The sequence below is a fragment of the Molothrus aeneus genome, chromosome 18 (assembly GCF_037042795.1).
Source record: "Molothrus aeneus isolate 106 chromosome 18, BPBGC_Maene_1.0, whole genome shotgun sequence".
In the NCBI taxonomy this organism is placed as follows: domain Eukaryota; kingdom Metazoa; phylum Chordata; class Aves; order Passeriformes; family Icteridae; genus Molothrus; species Molothrus aeneus.
Window position 1 is genome coordinate 10,155,955 of NC_089663.1, and position 15,329 is coordinate 10,171,283.

Below are 15,329 nucleotides of genomic sequence, written 5' to 3' on the forward strand. Positions count from 1 at the left end.
CCTTCGCTCGCACCGCTCGGGAGCTGCTCCCTTAATCCTTCAAGCTGTTCCTCACCTGCCTTTTCTTTTCCAGCAGCGCCCTTGGAGAGTTTCCACTTGTTTCTCTGGGAGACACTGAGTGGGTGAAGTGGGGTGACTTAATAAAATAGTTTCAAGTATTAAAACAATGGGCTGACAGGAGGAATGCAGGAGGATGGGCCCATGTGCTGACAGCTTGGCTAGGGAGGAGGACAGGAGCAGGATCAGCTCCTGCCGGGAGCGTGGGGGGAGCTCTGCCTCTGGTGTGCCCTCCATGGTGGGCATCATCCCACCTCTCCTTCAGCTCAGACACTGCTCTGGGACAGCTCCAGGGCTTGTGGCCTGGCTCCCCCCTTACCTGTGGTCATGGAACAGCAATGGCAGGAACGTGGCAACACCCAGAACAGTGACTTGTAGGAAAATACAGGGAGCCAGTGTTTTGGGAATAGTCAGACCACCAGGGAAATCCATATTGTTGCTGATGCTGTGATCTCTGTGTGTTCCCCTCTGCCAGCTGCTGCTTTCCCAAGCCTTGTTCTCCAAGTCCATGACTCCAGGTGAGGGTGAGCTGCTGTGTGGAGCAGCTCTGGCCAGCCCCCATGGCAGGGTGGGTGGCCCTGGGGTTGGCACAGCAGGCTGGGGACAGTCCAGGGCATGCACTGGGGACACCAGTGCTGGGGCGCTTGTAGGGTTAATACTCCTCTTCCTAGCATCTCCTGCAGGCTGAGGTTAGAGAGGATCTGGCCTGGCCTCCTGAGACAGTGACTGTCACCAAAACGCCATCGTGTTCCAGTGGGAATCTCAGAAATGCTCCTGGGGATTCAGAGCGAGTTCCAAGCCCATGGCGTAGCTGGGTGATGGCTGGGATCAGCCTCGTGCCTTTTTGAACTCTGCAATTAATGGGATGAGCAGAAAGGATTTCTTTTTCCTTGTGAAACAATCTCTTATTTTATTTGGCTTTTCACCATCCAAGTACTAGGGATTCCTAGAATTTTCTCATTCCTGGCTGTTTGGGAGCAGTTCTGTCAATTTACTTTGTGCAAGTCTGCTGGAATGGGGAATGATCCATGATCCTGCTCATTTGTTTGTTTCCCTCTTCCTGCCCTTTCTCTTGGAGGGTTTATCCCAGCTGCTCCAGGCTTGTCTGCAGGCACAGCCTGGATCCTGGGGTTGCCCCCAGGGTGGGATACTCAGAGCTGAGCTGGTTCTGCTCTGTGCAGATCTGGATCTGTGCTGATCACCGCTCCAGCCCAGTGCATCCCAGGAGTGGCTGGAGGGACATCATCACCAGTCTATTTCTGTTGGGAAATTGGCTTTTGTGGGCTTCATGATTGATTTCATTTTTGTCTCTTTGCCCTTTGTGCCAGAGGAGCGTTTGTGTGTGAATGGCCTGCAGTGTCTGCAGCCCTGTCAGCATTCCTGCTGGGCTGTGGCCCACGATCCCCACGCCTCCGAGCCCAACAATGCACACTCACACTCCCCTTGCTCCCTGCTCTGCTGACAACAGCAAAGCCTGTTGAGGTTTTTGGTCTCCCCAACATCTCACTTCCTTCAAAATAGAGGGGAGAGATGTTTGCTCCTGCAGGGAGGCTTTACAACCAACACCCCCCAGCTGGAGCTGCTGCCTGACCCCTTCCAGCACAGAGATGCTCTGGCTGTGTCTGAGGAAGGGGAGATGTTCTCCTTGTGAACCTGCAGCCCACATTTTGCTTTTCTTCTGGGGGTGACTTGTCTTCAGCTCAGGAGGTCTGGGAATGATGACTTTGGGCGTGGAAGTCATGGGTATGGAAAGAGCTTTCCTGCCTTGCATTTCTGGTAATAAAAACACCTCAATCCAAGTGGTCCTGAGCAGATGTCTCTGACCTTGCCAGGTGTTTTGGGCCTCTGCAGTCCTGACCACAGGTCAGTCTGTCAGCATATCCCAAATCCTACACATGTGCAAGAGCTCTTTGTTCTAAACCATCTTTGCAGTGTTGGAACTGGGCTTTTCCAGGTGCTGCTCCCTGGGGAGCACACTGCTCCTGTGGCAGCCCTGCTCCACGTGGGGCTGAGCTGGGATGGCTGTGCTGATATTCCCACCTCTGTTTGTCCCTTTAATCCTTGTGTGACACGGAGCAAAGGCCACTTGGACACACTTCATTAAGAGCAGGAGAAGGGACTTGCTGCTGCTGCTGCTGGTGTCCCTGGGGCTGTGCAGTGCCATGGGAAGGAGCAGCTGTGAAGTCCCTTTTTCCCCCTCTGCTGTTTTGTGTTGCTCAGGGCCCTTCCAAAGGCCCCTCTGGTGATCAGGAAGTGTTATCAGATGTGCCTCTATCAGCCCAGAGCAAGCAGTGCCTCCACCTTAACCGTCGGCTTTTTTGGGGAGCAGGAGCCACACAGCTGCTCTCAACTCTTCCTGTTTCTTTCCTTTCTCTTTGATGTGCTCCTGCCCAGCTTGGGTTGTGCTGCTGTTGTGGTGTGGCTGTGGGACAATGCCAGTCTCCTCTGCTCGCTGCAGTGTCCTGCCTAAAATCCACCCTTGGAATATGGAGGGTCTGGCTGGGCTATGGGAGCATCCAGCAGGGCTGGCTCACCCCTCTCCAGGGTTGGTTTTTGTTCTTTCTCAGTTGCCTTGAGGTGGCCAAGCTTGTTCCAGACCAAGCAGCAAAGGAGGGAAGAAAAAGGGAGAAAAGAAAATCAGTTCTCTTCCTCCTTATCAACAGGGCTATAGAAAAGGGAAGTGTGTTCCATTCTGTGGTGCTCACAAGGCCTGTTTTTCCATCACCTTATCAGTTTGGAAATGTTTTGAGTAGAAGATGCCATGAAACCCAAAGAACTGGGAGGCATTACCATGTTTGCCTTTGTAAAATCATGACCAATTTTGAGAGAAGTGAATATTCCTTTTCTTGTGGGAGTTGGGGTTTCTTTTCTTCCTTAAACACAGACCTGGTTGCAGGAGGCTGCTCACTCACCTCAGGCTTGCCTGGGTCTTCCCAGGAAAAGTGGCTTTCTTTCTCCAGACTCTGTTTGTGGATCTTTATTTTGAGATGAGTTCTGTAGCTATAAGATATGTTAACAGAGTGTTTTCTTGTGTCCTGCAAGATGATTATGGCTTATGTGAGATTTCCCCATTAAAACATGAAACTCAGGCACATGAGGCATGCAAGGATTCCTCCTGGGACACCCCACAGCTGGAGCCACGATGGCAAAGCAAACTGCCTGGGGGAAGCTCTTGTGGGACTGGCATCTGCCTGCCCAGGAGCATGAGCAGCTCTGTCTCTTTTCCCAAAACGCGGTGTTTGTACGGGATTGCTTTCTGGCATTCCTGGCCCCGGGGGGGTGGCAGTTTGTACCGCCGGGAAGGCGCTGCCTATTGTGTTCCTCAGCCACTCCAAGTGGGGCTGATGTGTGTTGTAGCCACGCTCCTCTGGAGCTTTCCCAAAGGGGAAGAAATATTTCCTTTTCAAGTTGAGCAGCACGGAGCCAACGGATGGAGCAACAGCCTCTGGTGCCCTCTCAGGCAGGGCTGTGGCCAAGAGCACCCTGTCCTTGCCAGCCTCTGGGGGCAGCAGGGACTGTCACTGTCTGTACCCTCCTCCTGACACTCCTGGCATTTCCCAGGTGTTGGAAGTGTTGGTTTTTCCCTCTTTTGGGGTAATAATTTCCTGTGTTTGGTAAGCCGAGGTCAAGGAGTGGGAGGAGAGCTGGCCTGCAGCTGTATTGGAGCATCAGGGTCCTGGGGCTGTGAGTGGGCTCTGTGTTTATTCGAGAGCCTGAAGTGACTCCTTGTAAAGAAGTTGTGCTGGTCAGGATTCCTGGAAGGGCATCCAGGGATTGGGTGGTTTCTGTGGTGTGTGCCAGTCAAACTGGGTGAAAACTGGCTGAGAATGCACAGAGAGCTCCTCATTCCCCTGGTCAGGCTGGTGGAACCTGAGTGGCCTTATAGTGTGTAGGCCTGCAGAAAGAATTGGGGTTTGTAAGGAACAAATATTCAGGGAATTCAGTGCTCCCCATCCCCTAACACACAAACACCGAGCACCTGAGAGACTCCTTGTCCAGCAGGAGCTCAGGAATGGCTCTGAAAATCCAACGGGGGAGCTGTACACTGAGGGAAGGACCATTTAAATTTCCTGTATCTGTATTGAAGCATTGCTTTAACTGTAAAGGAACGATCAGGCACCAGTCCCTGGGATGCTTTTCCTCTCGTCTGTCCCTCCCAGGGAATGTGGACTTCCCGCAGGCAGGGGCTGTGTGGGTGCTGATAGGAGCCTCTGGAGCACGAGGGGGGAAGCAAACAAACAAACAAGTCTGGAGGAGGGAAACGATTAGCCGAGCCTCAGCTGCTTGTTTCCCCTCTTGAATGGCTCTTTCATCAGGATGTGTTGGGACAAGTGCTTTTTCAAGGCAGGATATCAGTGGAAGACACAGTGTTCCCTAAAAGCCATCCAGTTCCCGGGGAGCATCGGCAGCCGCGATTCCTCTGCTCCACACAGAAAATACGCTTGACCTTTTCTTTGCCATCTGCTGGTTTTGGTTTTTTTTTTGTTTTTTTTTTTTTTTTTTAATGGGTTTAGAAGCAAAAGTATGTGAGTTTTCCAGCTGGTTATGAATCTTTTCGATTTTGCTGACTTCTGTCTGACGCTGGGGCCACCACGATGCTGCCGCTGTGCAAAGAAAACCAGCCCGAATTAGTATGTATGGGTTGTGCTTCGGGGCATCTGTCACCCCTGCCGAGGGGCAGAGAGGATAGGGATGTTCTTTAATGCCAGGATTTGGGTGCTCTTTAGGAGTTTAAAAGAAAAAAAAAAAAAAAAAAGCTCGGAGTTTGTTGTTTACTGGGATTGCAGGATTTACAAGGGAGTTGTGCCTTGCCTTTCTCACTGAGCTGTGCCCAGAGCAGTTGTGAGAAGTGGCAGAGCGCAGACAGTTCCCGGAGCGGAGATAAGGGCTGGGCTTGGGTAACGTTGTTGTTACAATGTGGTGTAAACTGTGAGCAAAGAGGCGTTTGGGTGTGTTCCCTGTGCCTGGCACCGTGCTGGGCACATGGAAACCGGAGCTGGTGTGGAGATGGGCAGCGCTGGGGGTACGGGAGGGTTTGTGCAGGGTAGGAACGGGGATCTCAGTGGGAATGGAAACCTTGCTCTCAGCAGGCTCCTGGCTTGGCTTTCTGGTTCATTTCCACACACATGGATACACGGGAACAAATATTTTGCTCTGTGAATTGTCCTTTTCCTGGACCACTCTGCTCCAGCAGCACAGCTTTCCCTTTTGCCTGCAACTGGGAATATTCTGCTTTATTGTCACAGATTTCCTGACTGCAGGAGAGGAGAACATCTGTCAAGATGTATCATCAGAGCAGGAGATCCTGATAACTTTCGGAAGGAGCTCTGCTTTTTCCAAGGTTTTTCCTGCTGTAGAAATCCTAGGCAGTACTTTGAGATCAAAGATCCTTTGGGGTAAAACACTGGAGTAAAATATCCTATTTCAGGATATTTTTTTGCTTTCCCAAAGAAATTTTCCCCCAGATTCTCAGGGTGGGAATGCTGTGAATTATCTCCTGGTGCATGATCTAAGCATTCCCTGCCTCTTGGAAGTGCTGAATATCCCATACATTGTGTGGGGGTCGCTGCCTTTGTGTCACTTCTGGCCTTTTTTAACGCTTTCCTGTGAGGTCTGGGGTGAAAAGGAAACAAGGCTCTTCCTGGCTGGCTCTTGGAAGGAGCCACATTCCCATTTGTTCCCATTTGCAGCCGTGGGTGCCGTTATCCTGAGCCAGGCTGAGCTCGGATCCTGCTCACACCCAGCCAGTGAGGTGAGGGGGGAGTGCTGGAACCCTGTGGGAATGGAGGTGGAGAATTGTTGGAATTAGAGTGTTCTTCTCCTGCTGTGCTTTACTGATCTTGTGGAGCCTGAAGTTCAGGCAAAAATTTTAGTTCACTTTTTAAAAGCAACTGAAATCTCTAATTTAAACCTGATCCATATTTTTCTGGGGAATTCTTGAAATTCAGTGGAACAGGAGGAAGCTTTTCCTGGGAACTTGGACTGTGTTCTTAAGAAGTTAAAAAATCTGAAATGACGTGAATTTCATGTCTGTCCTCACAAAAATGCTGAGGTAGAACAGAGCACTGGGAGCATTACCACTCACTCCTGCCCCAAGGCAAAGACCATGGATAAAATATGGAATAGATGAGTGCTGGGAGCAGTGACTCCAGTGGGATCATTTGTTGGAGCATAAGGAGCTCCTGTGTAGCACAGTCTCATAATGGAGCATTTCTGTTTAGTGGATGCAGACAGTAATTGATGGTGATCTATGGCTGCAAGCGTGGGGTGGTGGAAAGTTGGGCTTTGGAGCAACAGCTGGCTCTTGTGCTGTTTGGGGAGCAGAGCAAACACATCCCAAGCAATTCCTGTGCAGCTGAAAGGTGTCTCAGGAGACAGGGATTTCCAGCTATGTGGGAAATACAACTTCACTGCTTCTGGCCAAAGCTGCTTCTGAAGGATTTCTGAGGTTCTCATGTGAAATCTGACTGTGACAGTGCTGTTCTACCTTCTCCTCCTTTATGCTCCTGGGTGTCATTTCCCTCTGGAAATGTCACTGTGTTTGCCCAGACTCTATCCCAGGATGCTGATCCAGCCACAGCACAGCCAAACCTCTGCTCTTGTGCTGCTTGTTTTTCCCTGAGGGTCCAGAGCTGTGTCCTTTCCCTTGGGATGTGCAGCTTCCATCTCCCTTCCCCTTTAAATCTACACAGTTGCAGGTTCTTGTTTTTGCATTCCAGAGAAATGTCAAGAACTGCAATCAGCAGGAAGTGATGGGCTCAGAACCTGCTCTCCAGTCCATTGCAGGTCTCAGCCTGTAAAAAGTCCAACCCTTTGCTTCTTTTGAGTTGCAGAATTCTAGAATCAAGTGATAAAGTCATTTCCAGCCCATGACAGCTCAGGCAAGTATCTCCTGCAGGGGCCAAGTAATAAAACAGTGCTGGAAAATGACAGATGAATAATCCATGAATAATCCCAGAGTCATGCTGTGCAAGTGGCTGTGGCAAAATCCTACTATTTTAGTGAGGAAAGCACTTCCTTTCCCAGATGTGCACATTTTGCTGCTCTTTCCTTTCAGCTGACTCCTGTGTGTTTTGTTTTTTATTTTCCAGCCTCAGTGAGAGCTTTTTCATGGTGAAAGGTGCAGCTCTTTTCTTACAGCAAGGAAACAGCTCCCAGGGCCAGAGAAGCCTCCAGCATCCCCACAAGCATGCAGGTAATGATTCAATCCCCTCTGGAGATCCTTTTTCCCTCTCATCCAAAGGGACAGGCTGATGGCACAGGTGGGTGACACCCCAGCTTGTCCTGGTGAGCCTTGTACAACCTGCTGAACAAACCCAGGGTTTCAAATTCCTGAGTTTTTTATTGGGATCATTGAGTTTTGGTTTAAACTTTTATCATTCTCTTGGAACTGTGACTGGAATAGAAACTTATTCTCTGTGAAAACCATGGCATTTTGCATGGCTTTCTTCAGGCAGGGAAGCCTGTGCAGCCAGAAGGGCTGTGTGGAATATCTCTCCATTTCCCTCAGCCACAGAGGAGGAAATGTCACTTGTGCTTCAGTGAGTTAATCTCTGCCTCCCCTTTGGCTTGTGGCAGGGCTGAGTCACAGAACTCAGCACCCCTTGGGCACTTGGGGATGTCCTGGACATTCCTCCAGGGGCTCTCCCAGCCTCCAGTCATCTGAAGCTTGGGACTTTTTGCTTTGGAACTTCCTGTTGCTGGTTTTGTCTGGATGTTGCTGGTCAGATTAAGGGATGTTTGATCAGGATTTGGGTATCTGGACAGATGTACATTTGATAGCTGCTCATATCCTGGTTTCAGGAAAACCCCCTTTCCTGTCAGCTCACCACAATCTGTTGGAGTTTATCGTGGTTTAAGAACAGACTGTCCTGCTTCCCCCAGGCCCTTCCAGTTGCCAGCTGGTGGGAAGAAATGGCAGGGAGTGGTGTGGTGAGTGTACACAGAGATTTGGATGCAGATAAGGGCATCCAGGGAAGTTGATTCTGCTTCCCCAGATTTACACCCTCTGCCTTTGGCACTTTGGGAATAGGTGGGTACTGGGCAAGAAGAACTGGGATTTTGGGGCATTTTGAGGGCAGGAGCCTGTGGGAAAGGCACAGTGTGGTACTGTGTGGTGCTGCTTAGCAAACACTCCAGCACAAAGGGGGTGTTTGAGTGCCAAGCTTGGCTTTGGGTTTCTTTAACTGTCAGCAATTCCACATACCCAGCAAACAGCCTACGGAAGGAATTTTATCTCCCATGGAAAGTTATGAGTGCATTACTGAGTTATTAGATGGGAACTTGGTTTGTTTTCCTGTAGATTCCTTGTTCCTTTCGTCTGCTTTCCCCAAACAAATGTACCCACAGGACTGGAGCTGAGGGGACTCAGTGCACGAGCAGAACTTGGAGACAGAAGGGCTCCATCACCCAAGCCAGGCCATTGCTGCAGCCCTTCCCTCTGGAGGTCACTCATGCTCAGTCACACCCTCTGTAGGGCTGGTGGGGCTGATCCCACCATGCTGGGAGTGATTCACTGCTCAAAGTTGTTCTTTTCTCCTTTGTTCCTGTTTCTTTAATCAGAGTTTTTCCTTCTCTTCTTCCTCACCTGTTCTCATGGCCAAACCTTTCTGTCCTCTCTAGGGTGCTGTGACAGGAAGAGAAATCCTCTCTTGTGCCAGGCACTGGTGGTTTCAATTGATTTGGTGGCTTCCAAATTCTGTAAGGTTGGGTTCTCACCCATCCAGGGAATGCCCATCCAAGAATCTCATTGCTCTTAGTGCTGTCTGGGACAGCAAAGCTAATTGACCTCCTTAATTAGTATTGTTTTGACTCAAAACCATCTAATTTCTTTAAAGGTCAAGACTCTGCTGATTCCTAGTGCAGCAGGAGCCCCTTTGTGATGATTGCTGTGCTTTCTGTGCAGGTGACTTGCCCCAGCACCTCCAGGTGATGATCAACCTCCTGCGCTGTGAGGACAGGATCAAACTGGTAAGGACAGGTGCATTTTCCTGCTCTCTTTTCTCTTGGAAGTGTTTGCAACAGACCTGTAGAGGAGCAGGAAAAGCATTGGCAAATCCTGGATTTCAGAGCTGCTTTAACTCTGTGCTGGTTTCCAGCCCTACCCCCTTTTCCTGACCACTCCTGTTGTCATGGTCCTTGTGTCCAGGTGTGAGTTGGCTCAGGGAGCTGCTCTGCCTGAAATGTGTTGTGTTAGATTTCATTTTCCATCCAGCTGACAAACAGTAATGCAGGAGGAGAGACAGGACCTTGCTGATTCTCTTGGACACTTTTAAGTCAGCCTTGAAATTGCTTGCATCAGTTGGGCTGGGCTTTCTTTTGAAGAAATCTGCAGATAAAAATCTGCTGTAAAAGTCACTTCTCTGCAGAGAAGTTGATGCCAGTTGTGCCTCCTGCAGGACTGAGCTATTTCAGTGAAGGTTTGGGTGTGGGAGAAGCCTGCCTGTTTTCAGTTCAGTGCATGACCAGTATTTTAGCACTTCTGCTTGAAACTTCAGAGCAAACCTTTGGGTTACATTTTGTAGCGTTTCCCCAACCTGTAATCTCAGCTCATCTTCCCCTCACCAAAACAGCAACAAGCCTTGCTGTATCTTCCATACTGCACTAAATAGAGCTTTTGGGGGTAGTCAGACCTTGCAAAGCCCTGTGGCAGCACTAATGAGGCAGAGGGGCTTTGCAGGCCGTGCGTTTGGAGAGCGTGTGGAGCGACCGCGTGCGCTACATGGTGGTGGTGTACAGCAACGGGCGGCAGGACACCGAGGAGAACATCCTGCTGGGAGTGGACTTCTCCAGCAAGGAGAGGTAGGTCTGAGCTGGCAGCCAGGCAGGATGGGCTCTCTGGCAGCACCAAACTGTCCCTGAGCAGGTGGGTTACCTGCATCTGCAGATTGCAGCGAGGGAAAGGACACAGGGATTGTCACAGACACATTTTATGGAAAATCCTTTCCTTAGGATTTTTTTCTCCTGAGAAGCTGAGAGGCCTCAGGAGCAAAATGTAAACAATGGTTATCTGCTGCTGTGGAATGCAGCAGGTGCATCTGGGATTGGTCTCATGTGGTTGTTTCTAATTAATGGCCAATCACAGCCCAGCTGTCCAGACTGTCTCGGTCAGTCACAAGCCTTTGTTATCATTCCTTTTCTATTCTTAGCCAGCCTTCTGATTAAATCCTTTCTTCTATTCTTTTAGTATAGTTTTAATATAATATAGATCATAAAATAATAAATCAAGCCTTCTGAAACATGGAGTCAGATCCTCATCTCTTCCCCCATCCTAAGACCCCTGCAAACACCATCACAGGGGATGAGTCTCTTTCAGCCTCTGTGGAATCAAAGGCTGTGGCATCCACCTCACCAGTGGGAGTTTGCTGCCTGTTCCCTACAAAATGCTCTTGCAGACACATTTGCAAAACTGGAACTCATTCTCTCCCCCAGACTCCAGTGTGTTGATGGAATGATGCAATGGAGCTGCTTTTGTAGTAGCTTTGTTGCCAAATAACGTCAAAAAACAATACTGCAGAAGTGGCTCCAAAACCAACAAACAACTGTGTCAGCAACGAGCTGTTCCTTTTGTCTGACTGATAAGAGCACACAGTATTTGGAAAAGCAAGTGAAATATTTTGTTATTGCAGCCTCTCTCAGATTATTCCAGTTCTGGTGAGTAAACCAAGGCAGAAAAGCTCTTGGCTCAGGGAGAAGGGGCTGGTTTGGCAGAACTGGAGTCAGAGGCTGGAGCTGCCAGGCTGTTGTGTGTGTTCTCCCAGGATTTAACAAGCTGCCCTGTCCTTGTGGTGCAGCCTCTGTGAGTTTTGTTTCATTCTGGAAAACCTTAGTGGTGGTTTCCCCTGGAAGGTGGGAAGGGGAAGCTCTGTACAGCAGAGGGATCTGTAGGGAAGCTCCCAGCCTTGTCAGATTATTGTCATTGGCTTTGATGCTGCCTCTGTTCTGCTCTGAAATTCCCATGTGGCATTCCCTTGGTGTGCCACAGCAGGGGAGGTTTGCCATGTCACCCTCCACTCTGAAACAGCCTTACATTAATTGGCTCCTGGTGATTATTGATGTGAGGCAAGAGGAAGGATGGAGTTCTGTTGCTGTCTGCATCCCAATTTCCTTTAAAACCTGAATATCTCAGTAGCTTAATTATTTATGGCTGGAAGTTCCTGGCCTTCATTATAGCAGGGTTTTCTTGCCAGATTGCCTGTCTGAACTGAAAGTGTTCTTTTGGGTCAGATAAACCCCTAAAATCCATTTTCATCTGTTCCACCTGTTAGAGTGATCCCATGGAGCAATCACCACGAGTTATCACCTTGTCAGACCTTCAGACTCCAGCTTCCAGTTTTATTTAATGGCCTGAAATATTACAAGAGATTACTAGAGCAAGGCTTGAGGATTTTAAAATTTAAAGAGTATTAATAATTTAGGCTATTGGCATGACCACATTGTGGCCTATATTTAACTTCCTGTCTCACCATCTCTCTTCCAGTAAAAGCTGCACTATAGGAATGGTTCTTCGCCTGTGGAGTGATACTAAAATCCATCTGGATGGGGATGGGTAAGAAACCACATTGAAAGGATAAATGTGAATGTCCTTCCCTACCTGGGGGCTGCTCTGGGAGAGATTCTCCATCACCTTGCAAATGAAGTGCCCATTTTGGATTCATGGCTGCAGAGTCCTCTTATTCAGACAGTGAGTTCTTGTCTTGCTGCCCTCACACTGCTCCTGTGGTTCCAGGGAATGCTCTGAAACCCCACTGAGGACTGGAGCTCCCCTTCCTGGCAGCCTCTTGCCATTCATACTTGGGAGGTTGGAAAATCAGTGAGAGAAATTCTCATCCTGATTCTTTTGGCCTTTGTGTGCAGTGGCTGTTTGTGGAGGGCAGGTTGGGGTGCAGAGAAAAGCAGTTTTTGACTCAATTTTCCCTCTCTCCATCAGTGGCTTCAGCGTGAGCACTGCAGGGAGGATGCACATCTTCAAACCTGTGTCAGTGCAAGCCATGTGGTACGTGAGGGGTGGGCTCAGGGAGACCCTCTCCTTTCTGTCAGTAAATATTTAAAAAAATCAGCTGCATTTTAGCCTTCTCCACAATGGGTATTTAGTGAGCTGCAGCAGAGATCTGCTTCCCTGTGTCAGCAGAGGGGCTGTGGGAATCCTGATCCCAAAGCAGGATCTGCTGCTTCAGTTCAGAGCAGCTCTGTGTCCTTCAGCATGGGGGAAGTGGCACCAGGGAGATGAATAAATATGAAAGATGAGCTCGAATTCCAAGAATTTCCTCTCTCTGCATGTTTTTCTCACTGGCTGACAGAGGAGGTTCAGGGCCCATTGCCAGCCTGTGGCATTCCCAGTGTCCTGCCCCATTCCTGGGGTTCCTGCAGCCCCAGGTGTCCATTCCCCTTCCAGCTCCTGCCACCCCTCCCCTGTGCAGGGATTCCAAACCCCTGAGCCAGCAAATTCCTCCCTGAAGAGGCTGCTCCACATGGAACTGCATCTCCCTCTGCCTGGGCAATGCTGTGTCCCCTTGGAGCCTGGAGAGATTCCTGTCCCTGCAGCATCTCCTAGGGAGGAGATACAGCTGTGCAGCAGGATGTTGTGCTGGGGATGGTTTGGTACAAAAACAAACAAATCTCCTGTTCCTGTCAGTTTTGAATTTGGCCCCTTCTGTTGCCAGCCTTGGATGTGGTTGATGTGTTCAGTGCAACAACTTCAGAGTAGAGCCTTAAAGAAAGGAAAAATTGAGGAGGGAAGAAAGGAAAAAGTAATGTTAGGATTTGCAAAAACAAATGACCCAATCTGGGCCCTGTCCCTGGAGCCTGTCAGGGGCCAGGAATGCTGGTAAATATGCATCAGGCTCCTTGCTGGAGGTGGTTGGAAAATTGTCCCTGTTCTTTATCTTCCTTTGGCTGTACAAGTTGGTTCATGATTAGATCCCAGAGCGACTTGTGCCTCCTTCTTCCCTATTAATTAGGAGAAGATTTCAGCCCCTGCCTCAGCCCTGCTGTGAGAAGCCCCCAAGGTGCAGTTTGTGCCTCTTTGAGCTCTGGCACCATAAATTTCCTGCTTTCAAAGAGCAAACTGCAACAACTAAAGCTGAAAATCACTTTTCTCTATGAAACTCTCTCAGCTCCTGCTTTGTCTGCTCACAGCTGCCCAAATCTCTTCTCCCACCGTGCAGGTCTGCTTTACAGATCCTCCACAAAGCCTGTGAAGTTGCCAGGAGGTACAACTACTTCCCAGGGGGGGTGGCCTTGGTGTGGGCCACCTACTACGAGAGCTGCATCAGCTCGGAGCAGAGCTGCATCAACGAGTGGAACGCCATGCAGGACCTGGAGTCCACCCGCCCCGACTCCCCCGCCCTCTTTGTTGACAAGTCAGTGCAGCATTTTATTTGGGAAAGTTTTCTTGGCTCATGAAGGAAATCTTCCCTTCTCCCTGTTCTTCCTGGCCTGGTTCTTTTCTGGGGCTACAAAAGAGAATTTGTGTGAAATAATCAGACCCGAAACTTTAGCTTGTGATATAATGTATAAGCACCAACAAACCGCTTTTTTTCTTTTTTTTTTCTATGATTCCCATAAAGATTCTCTTTAACCCAAGCCTTTCCCCTCAGTCCTCAGTGCTGTGCAGGTGCTGCCAGCCTGGATTCATCCTCTCCTCTTCCTGTTCCTCCCCAGGCCGACAGAAAGGGAACGAACGGAGCGGCTCATTAAAGCCAAGCTCCGGAGCATCATGACCAGCAAGGACCTGGAAAATGTGACTTCCAAGGAGGTAAATACAAAAAATTCTCACTCTTCTTCTTCCTGCCAGACTCCCTCTCTAGAGAGTGGTGAGCAGGCACCAGATGCCTGGGTGTCCCTGGCTTTGGAATGTGCATTTCAACCGTTCTGTAAAGGCTTTGCTCTGGCTTTGCTGCACCTCCCTCCTGAGAAATCAGGATAATCCCAGCATCACAACTGTCTGTCAGGACCTCAGTAACAGCTGTGTGACTTTCAAATTAGATTTGAAGGTTTTATTTCCTTTTTTTTTTTCCTGGACAAATGTCAGAGGACCTTGCAGACAGCATTTTGCTGGTGAGTTTATGGATGGAAAATCACAAATCAAGGCTAGAGCTCGTTGGGATCCATCCCCCAGGCTGGTGTAATCCATCCACCCACGGTGCAGACATGATCAGAATGGGAATGGTTCTTTTTGGGGTGGTTTTTGGTTTTTAAGGCAGGTTATTAACATGCAAGTGGTAGGAGGAAGCTGAGAACGTGTCTGTCTGTGGATGTGTTCACTCCTCCTGCAGACAAGCTCTTGTTCTTTATCTCTCAAATTACTATTTTTAAGGAGCAGGTACCCCAAAATACTTTTTTTCCCCTCAGGTGTTATCTGAAGCTTTATTTACAGCTCCTTAGTTTGGGGATTTAGGATACCAGGATGCCAGGGCAAAGGACAGTGGTTTTAAACTGTCAGAGGGGAGGGATAGATGGGATATTGGGAAGGAATCCTGCCTGGTGAGGGGCTGGGATGGAATTCCCAGAAAAGCTGGAATCCCTGGAAGTGTCCAAGGCCAGGTTGGACAGGGCTTGGAGCAACCTGGGATAGTGGAAGGTGTGGAATGAGATGAGCTTTAAGCTCCCTTCCCACACAAACCATTCTGGGATAATTGGAGAGATGCCACATGCTGAAATTCCTGGTCTCCAGAAGGCTGAGTCCCTGTTGCTGTTTTTAATGAAAAAGTGAAAAGTGTTCTGCAGGGAAGTGCCCACAAATATTTGTGTTGGACACCAAGATTCCAATGCCATCCTTTGTGTTTGCTCTGCAGATCCGAAATGAGCTGGAGAAACACATGAACTGCAACTTGAAGGAATTCAAGGAATTTATAGACAATGAGATGCTGCTGATCCTGGGTCAGATGGACAAACCATCCCTGATTTTTGATCATTTGTACCTGGTGAGTGGCAGGAGCTCCAGGAGAGCTCTGCTGTGCTGTGTCCAATCCTTTGCCACTAGATGGTACTCCAGGCAAAACCAGGCTCTGCCTCTGGAACAAAGACTTCCCAGAGATGAACACTTTGTGCCCATGGAGTCTTTTTGTTGTTGTTCTGGATAGAGTCAGAAGAACTGCTCGTTTCAGGGGAAAATCTGCTTTTTAAAAGTTTAAAGCTTTCTCTTGTGAAGGTCTGGGGAGAATCCAAGATGTAACTATCCCCAGCGTTTCAGGATTTGCCTCACTTCTCATGTGTGGCATGTCTGGGATCACAGGTGCATTCATTTCATTTCCCTGAATTATTTCTCCCCG

General features: G+C 49.1%; 1 protein-coding gene across 1 annotated transcript in view; it reads left to right on the forward strand.

Moving 5' to 3' along the window:
• SSH1 (slingshot protein phosphatase 1) overlaps positions 1-15,329 on the forward strand; it is a 34,094-nt gene that overhangs the window by 10,170 nt on the left and 8,595 nt on the right. The window contains exons 3-10 of the mRNA XM_066562304.1: positions 7,149-7,252; positions 8,963-9,027; positions 9,737-9,858; positions 11,537-11,605; positions 11,987-12,052; positions 13,224-13,418; positions 13,720-13,813; positions 14,853-14,981. Of these exons, the coding sequence (XP_066418401.1) occupies positions 7,149-7,252; positions 8,963-9,027; positions 9,737-9,858; positions 11,537-11,605; positions 11,987-12,052; positions 13,224-13,418; positions 13,720-13,813; positions 14,853-14,981 (844 nt within the window). The remainder of the gene's footprint in view (positions 1-7,148; positions 7,253-8,962; positions 9,028-9,736; positions 9,859-11,536; positions 11,606-11,986; positions 12,053-13,223; positions 13,419-13,719; positions 13,814-14,852; positions 14,982-15,329) is intronic.